Raw genomic sequence first — 15,962 nt, forward strand, 5'->3', positions numbered from 1 at the left:
AATGAACTACATAATCTTTGTAAATTGTTGAATATTTCAAGCACTTGCTAATGATTATTCCTGAGGAATTGGGAGAGAGGGCTCAGAAGTCACAAAACGTAATTTTGAGGATATTAAATATTCTTTGGTTTTTCAAGTAAAAGAATCAGAAAAACTGGATATATTTTCCAGTATGTCTATTGTTCTAATCTGAAATAATTAGAAATATTAAAACAGAAATGAAAGACTCATTATCTGGGACCCCAAAATGAAACACAACAAAATGCCAGAAGTAGGCTAGATTAAATGGCCTCAAAAGTATCTCTTCCAACGCAGAAATTCTATGATTTTATGAGATTTATGCAACTACCTATCAGGAACAGATTAAAGATTGTCAATTCTCATTTCCCCACATCTAATACATTGAAAATAAACTCAGTTAGAAAACACTTAATAGAGTGAAGCCTCTCAAGTTATTGTTTTTTATGCCCCCCGTCTCTGGCTTCTTTTTCTTTTTCCCACTAACTGGTATTTCTATAAAGATCAAATAAACTACATACCATCAGAATCCACAGGATCTTCTACTTCTTCTGTGTAATTTACTTCTGTCCTCACATAAGTATGATGAAGAGTAAAGAAACAGAATTTGGAGTCTGCTTTACATATAATCTACAAGGAAACGTTACATATTCCAACACTAAAAGTAGACACCTTAAAAAAGCCTGTGTAAGAAGAGTGGAACCATATGAATGTGAGACCCAACGCGAGATTCCTAACTATAGGTGGTAGTAGCTCCCTTAAACTTTCAAGAAAGGATATAAAGCTGCACTCTCGGTTAGGGTGTTCCAAACAATAGGCAGAATCTGCTGCATGGAGGACACCATGTGCTTTGGGAAGTTTTTCACTAGGGCTGTCACTGCCTAAGAAGTTAAGAGAAAAGGACTCAAGTTATGAGTGATATATAGGAAATAAATGATTTCAGACCACCCCCTCAAACACCAAATATTTCATTGGTAGTAAGTGTTTACCTTTAGGACCTCCATCTTAAACCCACTGTCAGATGTGGGGCCATCTGGTATCTGGAGGGCCTGAACAAAGGCCTCTGTGAACTGCTGCACCACGGGAAAGATCAGGACTTTGGCTGCACCCTGATAACAGAAACCAAAGTCAATGCTGGATAAATCCCTAATCCATGGCTTCAACACATATATATCAAACACTGATATGTGAAAGGCACCTAAAGCTCTCTTCAAGCTCCAAGCCCGATCAGAAGAGAATAGTTATAAAGTCAATGAAGGTGTTACCTAAGATTTCATGTTTCCTTAACCAGCGCTTGCAGTTCTTCATCAAAGCCCTCTTAAAAACTATTATGTAAGACCAACTTTCCTCCTAACTGCTTCTGAATCACAGGGATTGGTATTTTTCAGCTAGCTTTGCTTCACGCAAGAGGGCCATAAAAGAGTAGGAAAGTTCTGAGTGATGACTACTATGAAAAGGATATAGGATAAGGTGTTTGAAGAAGTAAGACCCAAAAGAAGACTAAGCTTTTTACAAGTTGAAAATTCAATCAGGCCAGGTGTGGCGACTCACACCTGTAGTCCTAGCACTTTGGGAGGCCAAGGTGGGAGGATCACTTGAGCCTAGGAGTTCAAGATGAGCCTAGGCAACATAGGGAGAGACCCCGTCTCTACAAAAATAAATTAATTAGGCTGGGCACAGTGGCTCATGCCTGTAATCCCAGCACTTTGGGAGGCCGAGGTGGGCGGATCATGAGGTCAAGATATCGAGACCATCCTGGCCAACATGGTGAAACCCTGTCTCTACTAAAAATACAAAAATTAGCTGGGCATGATGGGGCGTGCCTATAGTCCCAGCTACTCGGAGTCTGAGGCAGAAGAATCGCTTGAACCTGGGAGGTGGAGGTTCACGTTGCAGTGAGCTGAGATCGCACCATTGCACTCCAGCCTAGCAACAGAGTGAGACTCCATCTCTAAATAAATTCATTCATTCATTCATTCGCCGGGAGTGGTGGCACATGCTGGTGGTCTCAGCAACTTGGGAGGCTGAGATGAGAGGATTGCTTGAACCTGTGAGGTTGAGGCTGCAGTGAGCTATGATCATGCCACTGCATTCCAGCCTGGGTGACAGAGCAAGATCTTGTCTCAAAAAAATCCAAATAAATAAAAAAATAAAAATACAGCTGGGAGCTGTGATTCATGCTTATAATCCCAGCACTATGGGAGGCTGAGGCAGGAAGATTGCTTGAGCCCAGAAGTTTAAGACCAGCCTGGGCAATATAGTGAGACCCTATCTCTACAAAAATTTACAAAATAAAATCAGCCAAGTGTGGTGGTGCACACCACACCTGTAGTTCCTACTGGGGTTCGGGGGTGCTGAGGTCAGGGGATCACTTAAGCCCAGGAGTTCAAGGCTGCAGTGAGCCATGATTGCACCACTGTACTCCAGCCTGGGTGACAGAACAAGACCCTGTCTGGAAAAATAACAATAATAATAATTTAATAAAAATGTTAAATCTATCTCTAATACTGGTTAGTGTGCTTTTTGGTGCTGCTATCATGAAATGACTCACTGCTCTGCATGAATAAAACTTGTAAGCATGAAGTCTGTTATTGATCCAAAGACCTGCTTACCTTTTCCAGCTCCTCCATGTTACAGATCATATGGGCACAAGTGGTAAATATTTCCACAGCTCGGGAACGGGTTCGAATACCATATACCTGGAAAAAAGGTTACAGCATAATAGCACAGCCACGACATTGGAATGTGTAGGTATGTGTGTATCTTGGACTAGAAGTAAAACTATGACTAATGAATCCTTACATGAGATTGGATGCCCTCGAGAAATGGGAAATGTAACTCATTTACATTTACAGGAGGCAGACTTCTGTAATTCAGAGAATGAAAGGTAGCAGAATCATAATGTTGGAACTTATTGGAATGAACCTTATACATGGGCCTCTGTGGGTTCATTTGATTAAAAAATACCAGGCTGGGTAGTGCTTAAAATCCCAACACAGCCAATATATTTCCTTTAAAATGCAGACTATTGGTTGGGGGCACAGGTGAATAGGGAAGTTACATTATCCATCAGGTATTTACATCTTATTGTAAATGAGTTATCATTCATATACACTCTAATCAAATATATATGCAATATATTAAGGGTCTATTATGGGCAATGCAGTGATAGATTGCTTCCAATTACTTAGCTGAGGTAGGCAAGCTTAGGTGGGATAACTCAATAAACTGAGGCTGGAAGTAGCATGAAGGAAGGCACTACTTATCTACCTAGGGGCTACTGGATGCCAGGAAGTACGATATGTGAAGAAATATTTCAGCTATCTCACTCTTTTATCAAAGGCTGGCCCTTGTAGTTGAGTGAAAGGTCTAAGGTTAACGCAGATTCAGATCCAGATCTTTGTCAGTTCTAGTCTTTAGGTATTGAGATCAGTTGCAAACACCATAATCTCCCATCTGAAAGGCTGGGGGCTGAAGACAGCCTGAACTCACTATAATCTTGGAGCTGAGATTTCATACCTCAGCCATGGTGAAGATCTTATACATCTCTGGGAGAATGACAGGAGCAACAAGTGGCATCTGTGTGTCTGTCACTTCTCGAGTGAATTCTACAGAGAAAAAAGTAATACTGTTTAAAAAAAAATACTGCTTCATAAAGATATTAAGGTTGATATTTTCTGAACTGCTTCTAGGTGGCAGTTCCCAAACAGACAGCACACAGGTAAAGACACTGGCCTGGTGGTCTCATTCTGTGAAAGCAAAAGTAGCAAGAGTTACTGATTATTTGTTAGAAGGAGAAAGAATAACATGGAAATAGAGAAAAATATAAGCAATTAAAAAAGAAAACTTTAATATAAATACTGAAAGAAAATCTGTAATAGAACTGCATAAATGTCCTTGTGAGGTCAACTTGGGAAAATTCTGTATTAATTTACCTTGTGCTCATCTGTCAACATTCAGTTACACTTCGAGGTTTCTTACCTTTCGTTCTATTTTCAGTACTTTCACTTGGCAAGCTAGTTTGATGCACTTAATAAAATATGTACAGACTTACTAGGCCTCAACTCCTCTTTGTATATGTTACTCTTCTCAGTAGATGATATTTATTGACCTAAAAGTCAGAGGCTGCTGCTAACTGGAACAAATAGGAATTTTCTACATAAATGTGGCAAAAAGCAACCTATACACAGAATGAGACTCGAAGGTGATGGAAATATGGGTCGTATCTTTCCCTTCACTTCTTCAAAAAAAAACAAAAACAAAAACATAAATACACCACACACAAGGTACTGAGACAGCACAAAGGACCCCTGGATTCATGTTACAAAGCAGCAGAATAAAAGCCCTTGAGTTCCAATAACTATTCACTTTACCTGATGCTTTTCCACGTTATCACTATAAAAATGGACATAGGCGCTGGGCACAGCGGCTTATGCCTGTAATCCCAGAGCTTTGGGAGGCTGAGGCAGGAGGATCACTTGAGGTCAGGAGTTCAAGACCAGCCTGAACATAGCAAGATCTGCCACTACATTAAAAAAACAAACAAAAAAAACAAAATGCTGCGTGTGGTGGCATGTGTCTGTAGTGCCAGCTACTTAGGATGCTGAGGTAGGAGGCTCACTTGAGCCTAGGAAGTCAAGGTTACAGTAAGCTACAACAGTGCCACTATACCTGAGCCTGGGTGACAGAGTAAGATCACGTCTCAAATAAATAAATAAAAAAAAATAAAAATAAAGCTAACCACTTGGAACATTTTGGGAAAAGATACACAGCTAGAAATGCAAGTTGGCATTTTCAAGGTTAAGGTACTCCACAATTTTGAGCAGTATCAATCCCCATGAGTCAAATGGAGACCAAATACTCAAGGTTGAATTTTCTTTACAGCTGTAATTTCCTCCTCAAGAATAAAGTATGAGCTTTGAATGGTAAGTGAGTGTTCTATTTTATTTAGAAATCCAAGGAAATTAGTTCAAACAAACATGACAGATGGCATAACAAGTTTTTATGAAAAATATAGTATAATTTAATTCCGCTAATAAAATGCTTAACTGCTTTTTACTCTCCTATACTCATCCCTGGTATCAATTTATTAATACTTTATAGGTTTAATTCCAAAAGTTTTCTGAGGTGATTCAGCAAGTCAGAAAAATTCTAGGACTCCAGCAACACCTCAATCTCCAAATTTCTTTGAGAATAAAGAAAAAGCTGTATCTGGTGGATCAAATCTTCTAATCCTTAGCTGCTATGTTTACATTTCCTTTACACCATGAGCCTTAGTTGGTTCTCATCTATAAATAGATAAGTTTAATAGGAAGCCTCATTAAAGGGAAACTGGTATAGTATCTTGAAAAACTCTGAAGAGAATCAGTCCCATTCTCCTAATGGGCCTCTGTCCAACCGCCATGTCCTGCTATCTTCATGCATGCCTAAGTTTTTGTTGTCAGAGTACAGTCTACCCTCGTTTGAAAATATTTGGAGCAAGTATTTGGGAATGGGGTTGGCTGCCAGCCATTTCATGTCTGGTGACTCCATTACAAAAGGAGACAAATTTCCCCAAGAGTTCTTTCCCTGTGGCTGGCAGAAAAGTGATCTCACTGAACAGTAATTTCCTTAGTCAAACACAATAAGGGCTCTTCAGCATCCAAATCAAGATAAATGTACAAACACCTTTCTCTCCAGGTTTGTCAAAAGAAGCTGAATTTCATGTTGGAAGACTGAGAGGGAACAGGCTTCCTTTCCTTGGTAGAACATGTATCTGTTAATTGATATCCTGGCACTATGAAGTGGTGAATAAAGAATCCTGAAAGGCCAATTTCATGGAGATGGGTGTGTGAAATCACTGGAACAATGAATGAGTCATAAAGGAGAAGTAAGGGCAATAAGCAGGGAAGTGAAAATCTGAGCAAGGAACATTTTGATCTTTTTGGTAAGTCTGTTCTGTATCTGAGCTAAAAACTGAAGCTTTGTCACAGGCAATCAATACGAATATAGTGGTAATTCAAAAAGGCAGCTGGGGGCATGGGAAGAGGTGATTTTGAAACAAAACGAGAAGAAAGATTTGCATTTGACAAAGAGTTGATATTATCTACTATTAACATCACATGGACTAGCAAAATTGGGCCTATGTGCCAAGTTCAGTAAACTGAGATTGAGAGAGAACAGAACTGGCATTCACAACTAGGTAAGAAAACATTTCAGGTAAGCTAGTAGGTCATAGAGAAAGAGAAGATATTGGTGGGACTTCTACAAACCTCCATAAACGAAGGAGAAAGATGATTTCTAAAGGATCAGTACAGGATGACTAAAGGCCAGGTAAGAATTTCTTGAAGGCAAAACAGAGTAGTGACTTCATCTAGGGAATAAGAAGCAGGGAGGAACTTGCAAAGGACTGGGAAACTCAGGCCATCCCTAAGGATATATGAAAGCAGATTCTGGGAGGGATTGATAACTTAATCAGGTTTAGAAGAGATATCCATCAAATCTCTTTGAACTAAAAGTAGAAGTATTTTTATCAACTTCTCAGAACAGAGAGAAGGAAAAGATACTGAGACTACATATTCTCTAACTGGCTAAATGAAGGTCAGGATTATATGGCTATACTGTTTTTATCTTCTTTTTAAATATTTCTATAAAAATTCATTTTACAATTCTTAACTTTGCCGTGGTTGAACTAAGTGGAAAAATAATATATAGTAATAATAATCATAGTAACTAAACTTTACTGAACAAATAAAGATAGATTAGCTAATTTAAACTATACCAAAAGCTCCTTTGATGCAGATACTACTATCATCTTAATTTTATACAGAAGGAAACTCAGGCTCAAAGAAGGTAAGTGAAGGATCAAGGTGAAGCCCCTACAAAAATTTAAAATCTGAATACTCAATCTCTATGCTAATACTGTATCTGTAAGTGGTAGGTTTGGCAGTAGAAGTAATACTATACAAACTTAACTCCCTAGAAAAAAACAATGGAGCTGGAAGGTAGATGCAGAGATAAAAACAGGAGGGAGGAATAACATCAGTAGCAATTCCTACTGATCCAGGCCATTATATGACATAGCTTCTGGTAATACTCCTGTCGCTTGAGATCCAAGTACCAATACCAGGGAAAAGGGCTTCTGGTACCTGTCAGCACACGCATGGCTCCATGGACGGCATTTAAGTCTCCGCTCACCAACATCTCCATGAGCAGGTTGAAGAGTTGGGGCCAAGCTTCAGGCCAGTCCCAGTGGGCAATGGCTGACACTGCATAGGCCACACTGGAGCGCACTTTGCTTATCGATTCTCTCAACCCATTAGGCAATAGCTCCCGGATAACAATTTTTGCCTGTAAGGGATAAAAGTCCACCTGCTATTAGATCAGGTTATAAGTGACTGGCAGAGCCCAGTGCAGTTGGGAACTGTGTTGGAAAAACAATGAGTACAAGGTACTGCAATGAGTACAAGGTACTGCATAAACTTGCAATGAATTGTCAAGTTTATATACAGGAGTTTTAGAGAGGAGTCTTCTCTAAAACTCCTATATATAAACTTGACAATTAATCTGGAGGGTTCATCTGTGATCTCTACACTTATGCCGTCCATTACAGTAGCCACTAGCTACACATGGCTATTAAAATTTTAAAACATTTAAAATTCAGTTCTTCAGTTGCACTAGCCCCATTTTAAGTGCTCAATAGCCATATGTACCTAGTAGCTATTGTTTTAGACAGCACAGACACAGAATATTTCCATAACTGCATAAAGTTCCAATGGAAAACATTCCTCCAGACCTTACACCTCAAAATTTCTTGGGGACTCAGGATGATTGCACATTATTGCACTAAGTACAAATATTATTTCATTTAATTCTTAAACCCTTAGTTGGTATTTTTATTCTCATTTTGGAGATTTAGGAAATTGAGGCTTAGGCGTTAACTACATTTCCAATAATCTCATAGCTTGTAAAAAGCAAAACTGGAATTTGAACACAGACCAGCCTGATACTTGAGCTCTTTAATGTATAGCCCTATGCCCGCAATGCCAGCCAACAATCTCCTTCTCTGCCTAGTCTTGACTGCATCATGCAGTCAAAGAATGTTGATAGTCTAATCTCTTATAATGGACCCTCAAATCTCCTCAGGTAGACTAATCAAGTAACTGACTTACCCTTTCTGTAGTTTCAGGAGGCCTAAATTTCTCTGATTGGGCACACCAGTGAGTCTCCACATATTGTTTCAAGATGACTGATGCCAGCTGTGAAGAGAATAAGCCAAGTAGTACAGCAAGAAAAAGATTTTTTTCACACATAAAAACTATATACATGGTCCGATACATCTGAAGTCTATCTAAATCTGGCACGACATCCTAGGTTATTTATAAATCGGCCTTATTCTTATTCTTTCCCATAAGAAAGTTTCATTACCAAGGAAAAGGAAACTACTTATAAATTGGGCCAGTCTGGACTTACCTGACGGATTGCCAGTGCCCCCTGGGGATCTACAGTCAGTTCTGCCAAGTGAACACCAAATTCTGAAAGAGAAAATTTTATTGAGTCTAAGAGCACCCAGGAAAGCCATAGCAATTTACTAAGCTCTAACCCTGATGCCAACAAGATTTCAGAAAGAATCCTAATCTGTTATTTCAAAAAGCGCTGATAACTACTAAGACTGATTCCTCCAAGTAAAAGAAACAAGTTGGCTTACAGGACATGCCTTGTTACAATGAAGTTCCAACACGCTCACACTTTTTCCAGTCACCACATACCACCTTCCAGTCATCTTCCCTTCCAAGATGACAATACTTTCCTCTTAATACCAATTAACGTGGTAATTGAAACATGGAGCCTGCCGTGGTGGCTCACCTCTGTAATCCCAGCACTTTGGGAGGCCGAGGTGGGTGGATCACTTGAGATCAGGAGTTCGAGACCACCCTGGCCAACATAGTGAAACCCCATCTCTACTAAAGATACAAAATTAGCCAGGCTTGGTGATGCGTGGCTGTAATCCCAGCTTCTTGGGAGGCTGAGGCAGGAGAATCACTTGAACCGAGGAGGAGGAGGTTGCAGTGAGCTGAGATTACACCATTGCACTCCAGCCTGGGAGACAAGAGCAAAACTCTGTCTCAAAAAAACAAAACAGGCTGGGTGCAGTGGCTCACGCTTATAATCCCAGCACTTTGGGAGGCCAAGGCAGTGGATCACAAGGTCAGGAGTTCAAGAACAGCCTGGCCAAGATGGTGAAACCCCGTCTCTACTAAAAATACAAAAAAATTAGTCGGGCATGGTGGCGGGCATCTGTAATCCCAGCTACTTGGGAGGCTGAAACAGAGAATTGCTTGAACCTGGGAGGCAGAGGTTGCAGTGAGCTGGGATCGTGCCACTGCATTCCAGCCTGGGCTACAGAATGAGACTCCATCTCAAAAAACAAACAAACAAAACAAAACAACAAACAAACAAAAAAAGGGACCAAAAACAAAACAAAACAAAAAAACATGGGACCATCTATTCCTGAGGACAACTTAAAAGGTGAGATTTCATGAGCTGCCCAGATATATGCCACCAATTATGAGCTGATTAAGTCCAAGAACACATGGCTTTAACAAACTTAGTCCTAAAAATGAGAGGTTTCCAATAAGCAATGGAACTTGAACTGCACGTTTGGAGACTGTAAATAACTCTTACTTCCAAATTAAAATTTATTTTTAAAAAATGATTACTAAAATAAATTTTGTTTTAGAGACAGGGTCTCTGTCATCCAGGCTGGAGTGCAGTGGCGTAATAATAGCTCACTGCAGTGTCGAATTCCTAGGCTCAAATGAACTTCCTGCCTCAGCCTCCCGAGTAGCTGAGACTACAGATGCACACCACTGTGCCTGGCTCCAAATTAAAACTTAGATCTGACATATACTTGCAAAGGAGTCAACTATCAAATATTTGTGAAAAGAGGAGGAAGAATGTAAAACCAACAGTGCATCATAATTTTTACACCTCACATTGTAGGGCTGTGCTATCCAATACAGTAGCTATTAGTCACAATGGCTGTACCTGTAATGTGGCTGGTGAGACTTGAGATGCCTATAAATGTAATACACACTAGATTTCAAACTGTGTGAAAAAAAGAGGAAAATATCTTTTTATATTGATCAAATGTTGCAATACTTTGTCTATATCAGGTTAAATGAATATAGAGTTAAAATTTAATTTTATGTTTCTTTTTGCCTTTTTAATGCAGCCACTAGAAAATTTAAAATTTCACAAGTGACTCATACTATATTTCTGTTGGACAGCACTATGCTAAAGAATGAACAGCAGTTTTCTAGACCTGCTCAGTATTGGTAGATACATAGGTCACAATAGGCTCACCACTCCCATTTGGAGGGAGCTATAGATTAGCATGATTAAGAGAATGGGCTGTTCAGGTTCAAATCCTGAAGCCACCATGCCTGTCCTTAGGTAAGTTACCTTTCTAAACCTCAGCTTCCTCACCCACAAAATAAGAATACTGGTATCAGGGCCCGGCGAGGTGGCTCAGGCCTGTAATCCCAGCACTTTGGGAGGTGGGGGTGGACGCATTACCTGAGTCTGAGACCGGCCTGACCAACATGGAGAAACTCTATCTCTACTAAAAATACAAAATTAGCTGGGCATGGCGGCACATGCCTGTAATCCCAGCTACTCGAGAGGCTGAGGCAGGAGAAACGCTTGAACCCAGGAGGCACAGGTTGCGATGAGCCGAGATTGTGCCATTGCACTCCAGCCTGGGCAACAAGAGGGGAACTCCGTCCCCCCCACAAAAAAATACTGGTATCGATATATCAAGCAATCTTTCTAAGACTCAATAATATAACATATGAAAAATGCTTTGCACAATATCTGCCATAGTGGTAAAAACTTGAAGACAAAAATAAGTTATTTTGCTATTATTCTTTATTGTCTATCATGAATACACTGTTTGGCTTTTCCATCTCATGTAGGTAAAGTTAGTTTTCATGTAAAGTTCCACGTTAACTGAATTCTACTGAAATAGCCATCCAAAGGGCATTTATAAAATAGAAAAGCTTAATACCAAGAAAGAGTTGTTACATGCAATGTTTCAGGTTCAAGGCTTATCCAAGTAACCAGGTTAAAAACTGCTGAAAATGATCTATGTCCCTATTTTACAAAATAATTTTTGTAGGCTTACAGAAAAGCAGAACAGTACAGACAGTTCATGGATATCGTTCATCCATTTTTCTCTTTTTTTTTTTTTGAGACGGAGTCTCGCTCTGTCGCCCAGGCTGGGGTACAGTGGCCAGATCTCAGCTCACTGCAAGCTCCGCCTCCCGGGTTTACGCCATTCTCCTGCCTCAGCCTTCGGAGTAGCTGGGACTACAGGCGCCCGCCACCTCGCCCGGCTAGTTTTTTGTATTTTTAGTAGAGACGGGGTTTCACCGTGCACCATGTTAGCCAGGATGGTCTCGATCTCCTGACCTCGTGATCCACCCATCTCGGCCTCCCAAAGTGCTGGGATTACAGGCTTGAGCCACCGCGCCCGGCCTACTACATTTTTCTCTTACATAATCATGGTTCAGTGATCAAAAATCAGGAAATTAACATGAGTACAATACTATTAACTAAACTAGACTTGATAAGAACTTCACCAGTTTTTTTTCCTTATTGTCCTTTTTCCTTCAGGATCCCATGATCCCACATTGTATTTGGTTGCCATGTTTCCTTAGTTTCTTCTAAAGTGTGACAGTTCTTCATTCTTGTCTTTTGTGACCAGAACACTTTTGGTGAATATCGATCAGTTATTTTGTAGAATGTGTCTCAATTTGGGTTTGACTAAAGTTTCCTCAGCTTTAGATTGAGGTTATGCATTTCTGGCAAGAATACCAGAAAGTGATGTTGTGTCCTTCTCAGTATATCATATTAGGGAGTACATAATGTGGATAAAAATTTTATTACTGGTTATGGTAACCTTGATTACATGGCAAAGTCTGCTGGGTTTCTCCACTTAAAGGTACTGTTTTTCCCTTTGTAATTGATCCAAATCTTGGGAGACATACTTTGACATTTTGCTATTATTCTGTTTCTTTTCAAACTCTCATCCACTGATTTTAGCATCCATCTGTGGGTGTTACCTGCCTAATGGTTATTTTGCATTTCTTTTATTCTCTTCATTTATTAATTGGAATTCTTTTATAAGGAAGTACTGTCCCTTCTCCTTTATTTATTACAATATTATAAAATATGTATTTTGGTTTTCATCCATGATTCCTGGTTCTCAGCTCCTGTAAGCCTTATTATTTCCTAAGTGACTAGAGGAATATTTTTTTTTTTTTTTTTTTGAGACAGAGTCTCACTCCGTCATACAGACTAGAGTGCAGTGGCACTATCTCAGCTCACTGCAACCTCTGCCTCCTGGGTTCAAGTGATTCTTGTGCCTCAGCCTCTGGAGTAGCTGGAATTGCAGGAGTATACCACCACGTCCAGCTAATTTTTGTATTTTTAGTAGAGACTGGGTTTTGCCACGTTGGCCAGGCTGGTCTTGAACTTTTGACCTCAAGTCTGCCCACCTCAGTCTCCCAAAGTGCTGGGATTATAGGTGTGGACCACCACACCCGACCAAGAATATCTTCTTAAAAAGTATTTGCCTTTTGTCCTTGGTTCCTGAAGTAGCTCCTGAAGGATAAAGGTGACAGTCTTTTCTTACTTACAAGATACTTTTCTCTGTCTTTTTTTCCCCCACATCACCTCACCTTTCCTTTTCTTTTTTTTCCCCATTCCCCTACCTGATGCAATGGTCTTAGGATCAGGGCTGCAACTACATGTGCTGGAAGCAGGAATGATTCCTAAGCAAGAAATTGTAACTACGTATTGTAACTTAGGTCAGAATTCCTAATGGACTGATGGGAATGGGTTGTGCTTTCACCCCATTGAGCAAAACTGGGGCTAACAGTTAATACACCTATATTGCCTGATAGTAAAAATAGCCCACTAGTTCTGCACCTCTGTAACCTAACCCTATCTAAATGGGGCGCACTGAGGAAGAAGTACTTGCTAGACTAGTATTGTTGCCTGCAATCCAGACCATCACAGTGGCTGATTGTAATGCCCCTTCCAAAGGTGGAGAAGTTTGGGTACTTATTAAGAGAGAAGAAACAGTAGTTCAGAGGAAAGAAATGAGTAAGTGGATTATGAACTGAGAGGATTCCAATATCACATTAACACCTCAAAAGAGGCTCAGAGCAAGAGATGACATTGCCTCTTAGCTCAATTATATCAAATACATGAAATGGTAAAGCTCTGTGTTTGCTGAGACTACTTCTGCTTTTGCAACCTCACAAGAATGAAAGGAAGCCTGCCAATCTGAGTGGCCTCACCCTGGGAGACATTCATACAATATGATGAACTAGATTATTAATTATTGAATGGGATTCTAGTAATGTGGCAGTATCTTTTGAGTTGGACATCCTTTTGACGTAAGGGATCAGGGTTTGAAGACCCAAGGGTGTACTGTGATTTTGTGAAATATGTATTTGGTCTTTGACTTCATTTCCTGTCAAACAGCTCCTAAAATCCTCAGAAACTCCAAAGTGATGTCTTTTTGTATGCTAATAAGCTGACTTGATAGCTGGCAGCTCCTAGGTAGCTTTGGGATGGGGGCTGGTCACTGGAAATATCTAGGCAGAATTAGAGGGTTGGGACTTTCATCCCCTCACCTCACCCTGTGAGAAGGTAGAGGGGCTGAAGGTTAAGTTGATCATCAATGGTCAGTGGTTCAATCAATCATGGCAGGGTAATGAAACCTCCATAAAAATGCCAAAGAACATACTCCTGCATTCTGGACCCTTCCAGACCTCATCCTATGTATCTCTTCATCTGGCTGTTTATTTGTATCGTTTAGAATATCCTTTGTAGAAAAATCTGTAAAAGTATTTCCCTGAGTTCTGTGAGCTGCTCTAGCAAATTAATCAAACCCAAAGTCCTGGCAACCGCAACTTGAAGCTGGTTTGTTAGAAGTTGGGAGGCTGAGGCGGGAGAATGGTGTAAACCCGGGAGGCGGAGCTTGCAGTGAGCTGAGATCCGGCCACTGCACTCCAGCCCGGGTGACAGAGCGAGACTCCGTCTCAAAAAAAAAAAAAAAAAAAAGAAGTTCCAGAGGCCTAGACTTGCAACTGGTATCTGAGCGGGTGGGGGCAGTTTTGGGGACTGAGCTTTCTTTTTTTTTTTGAGACAGAGTCTTGCCCTGTCACCCAGGCTGGAGTGCAGTGGCCGGATCTCAGCTCACTGCAAGCTCCGCCTCCCGGGTTTACACCATTCTCCTGCCTCAGCCTCCCGAGTAGCTGGGACTACAGGTGCCCGCCACCTTGCCTGGCTAGTTTTTAGTAGAGACGGGGTTTCACTGTGTTAGCCAGGATGGTCTCGATCTCCTGACCTCGTGATCAGCCCGTCTCGGCCTCCCAAAATGCTGGGATTACAGGCTTGAGCCACCGCGCCCAGCTGGGGACTGAGCTTTCAATCTCTAGGATCTGATGCTATCTCCAGGTAGACATGTTGGAATTGAATCGGAGGACACCCAGCTGGTGACCACTACAGAACTGACTGCTTGTTTGCTGGTGGGGAGAAATCTCCACGTATTTTTGAGATCACAGAAGTCTTCTGTGTTGACTGTTGTAGTGCGAGAGCAGAGGAAAAATGGTTTATTTTTCCTAATATTTATTTATACCTATATGAACTCATAAGTATTTATTTCATTCTATGAGTTTTAATCCAATACTATTTTATTTCTTTTGTTGCTCAAATTGTTCCAGCTTTCGTCACTGGAATTCCTTCCAATTAACTCCTGTGTACTCCCATATGTCCCCATCCTTTATCAAGCACTTCCTTATTTTTTTTATACACAAGATATTCTATACTTAATCTTGTATTTTCTCTGCCCAAGCCCAGATATCAACTTCTCCTGCAAGGAACCCTAGTGCCTTTCAGTGGAGAACTATATTTAGAAACCAAGATGTGAGCACTAGGTATGTTCATTGCTACAGGAGTATCACTACTCCTAGGGGTTCTCAGAGAACAGAGCTAGGAAGTACAGTATACCTAACCATCTATCCATCCATCCATTTATCATACTGATTGATAGCCCAGATGCCAATCCAAACCTTGAGGTTCATTCTACTCTTCCCTTATTTGTAACTTCTTTGTCCAAAAGTGATAACACTTGGCTCTCATCATCTACATTTAGTTATTTTTTCAATCTTAAAATATGAAGCAATTACAGAAGTATTAATCCATACCTTTGTGAAAAACACACCTATTAACTGAAGTACAATTTTGGTGTATAGTTTTTTTTAACTGTAACCTACATGATGCAGTCAAATACTATTTTACTACTTGTAAATACTATTTTACAAGTTACTTAGGTTAGTTATTCCTCTCACCTAAAAAGCTGTTATTCATTTGTAAAACATTCAGGTTCACTTGTTACTACTTCTGCTCCATTTTTAGTGCCTCCCCATTGTTTGATTTTAGTTATTTATTTATTTTTGGTATGTGAAACATTACCATGATTCTCAGAGTCAAAGCTATACAAAAAGGAATATTCCAAGAAGTGTCACTTCTTCCTCATCCCTATTATCTTGTTTTCATTACCCACTTCTTTACACCCTTTCCCCACCCACTCCATGCAGACAGGTAACCAAAATCAGTTTCTGATTTTCTTTCCTGTATTTCTTTTACACAAATGAGCAGACACATTTTAAAAAACATTCCCTTCTTGTTTACATGAAAATGAGTATATTATAGACACTCTTTTGCACTTTGCTTTTTTTCCCGCTAACATTATATTTTGTGATTTCCACATCAGTTCAGAGATTCCTGAAGCTGTTCTCTACAGCTGCATAATATATGTAGATATACTATATGTTAATCATGTGCTCTCCTCTGTATGGACAGTTAGTTTTTTTCCTTAATATTTTGTT

General features: G+C 40.1%; 1 protein-coding gene across 2 annotated transcripts in view; it reads right to left on the reverse strand.

Moving 5' to 3' along the window:
* Positions 1–15,962, reverse strand: part of IPO9 (importin 9) — a 55,683-nt gene that overhangs the window by 27,434 nt on the left and 12,287 nt on the right. For both annotated transcript variants that reach the window (XM_007988964.3, XM_007988965.3), the window contains exons 2-9: positions 8,470–8,531; positions 8,169–8,255; positions 7,146–7,347; positions 3,538–3,626; positions 2,631–2,717; positions 1,008–1,127; positions 799–899; positions 540–598 (exon numbers count right to left, since the gene is read on the reverse strand). In XM_007988964.3, coding sequence (XP_007987155.1) covers positions 540–598; positions 799–899; positions 1,008–1,127; positions 2,631–2,717; positions 3,538–3,626; positions 7,146–7,347; positions 8,169–8,255; positions 8,470–8,531 — 807 coding nt within the window. The remainder of the gene's footprint in view (positions 1–539; positions 599–798; positions 900–1,007; positions 1,128–2,630; positions 2,718–3,537; positions 3,627–7,145; positions 7,348–8,168; positions 8,256–8,469; positions 8,532–15,962) is intronic.

The sequence above is a fragment of the Chlorocebus sabaeus genome, chromosome 25 (genome assembly GCF_047675955.1).
Source record: "Chlorocebus sabaeus isolate Y175 chromosome 25, mChlSab1.0.hap1, whole genome shotgun sequence".
NCBI classification, from domain to species: Eukaryota; Metazoa; Chordata; class Mammalia; order Primates; family Cercopithecidae; genus Chlorocebus; species Chlorocebus sabaeus.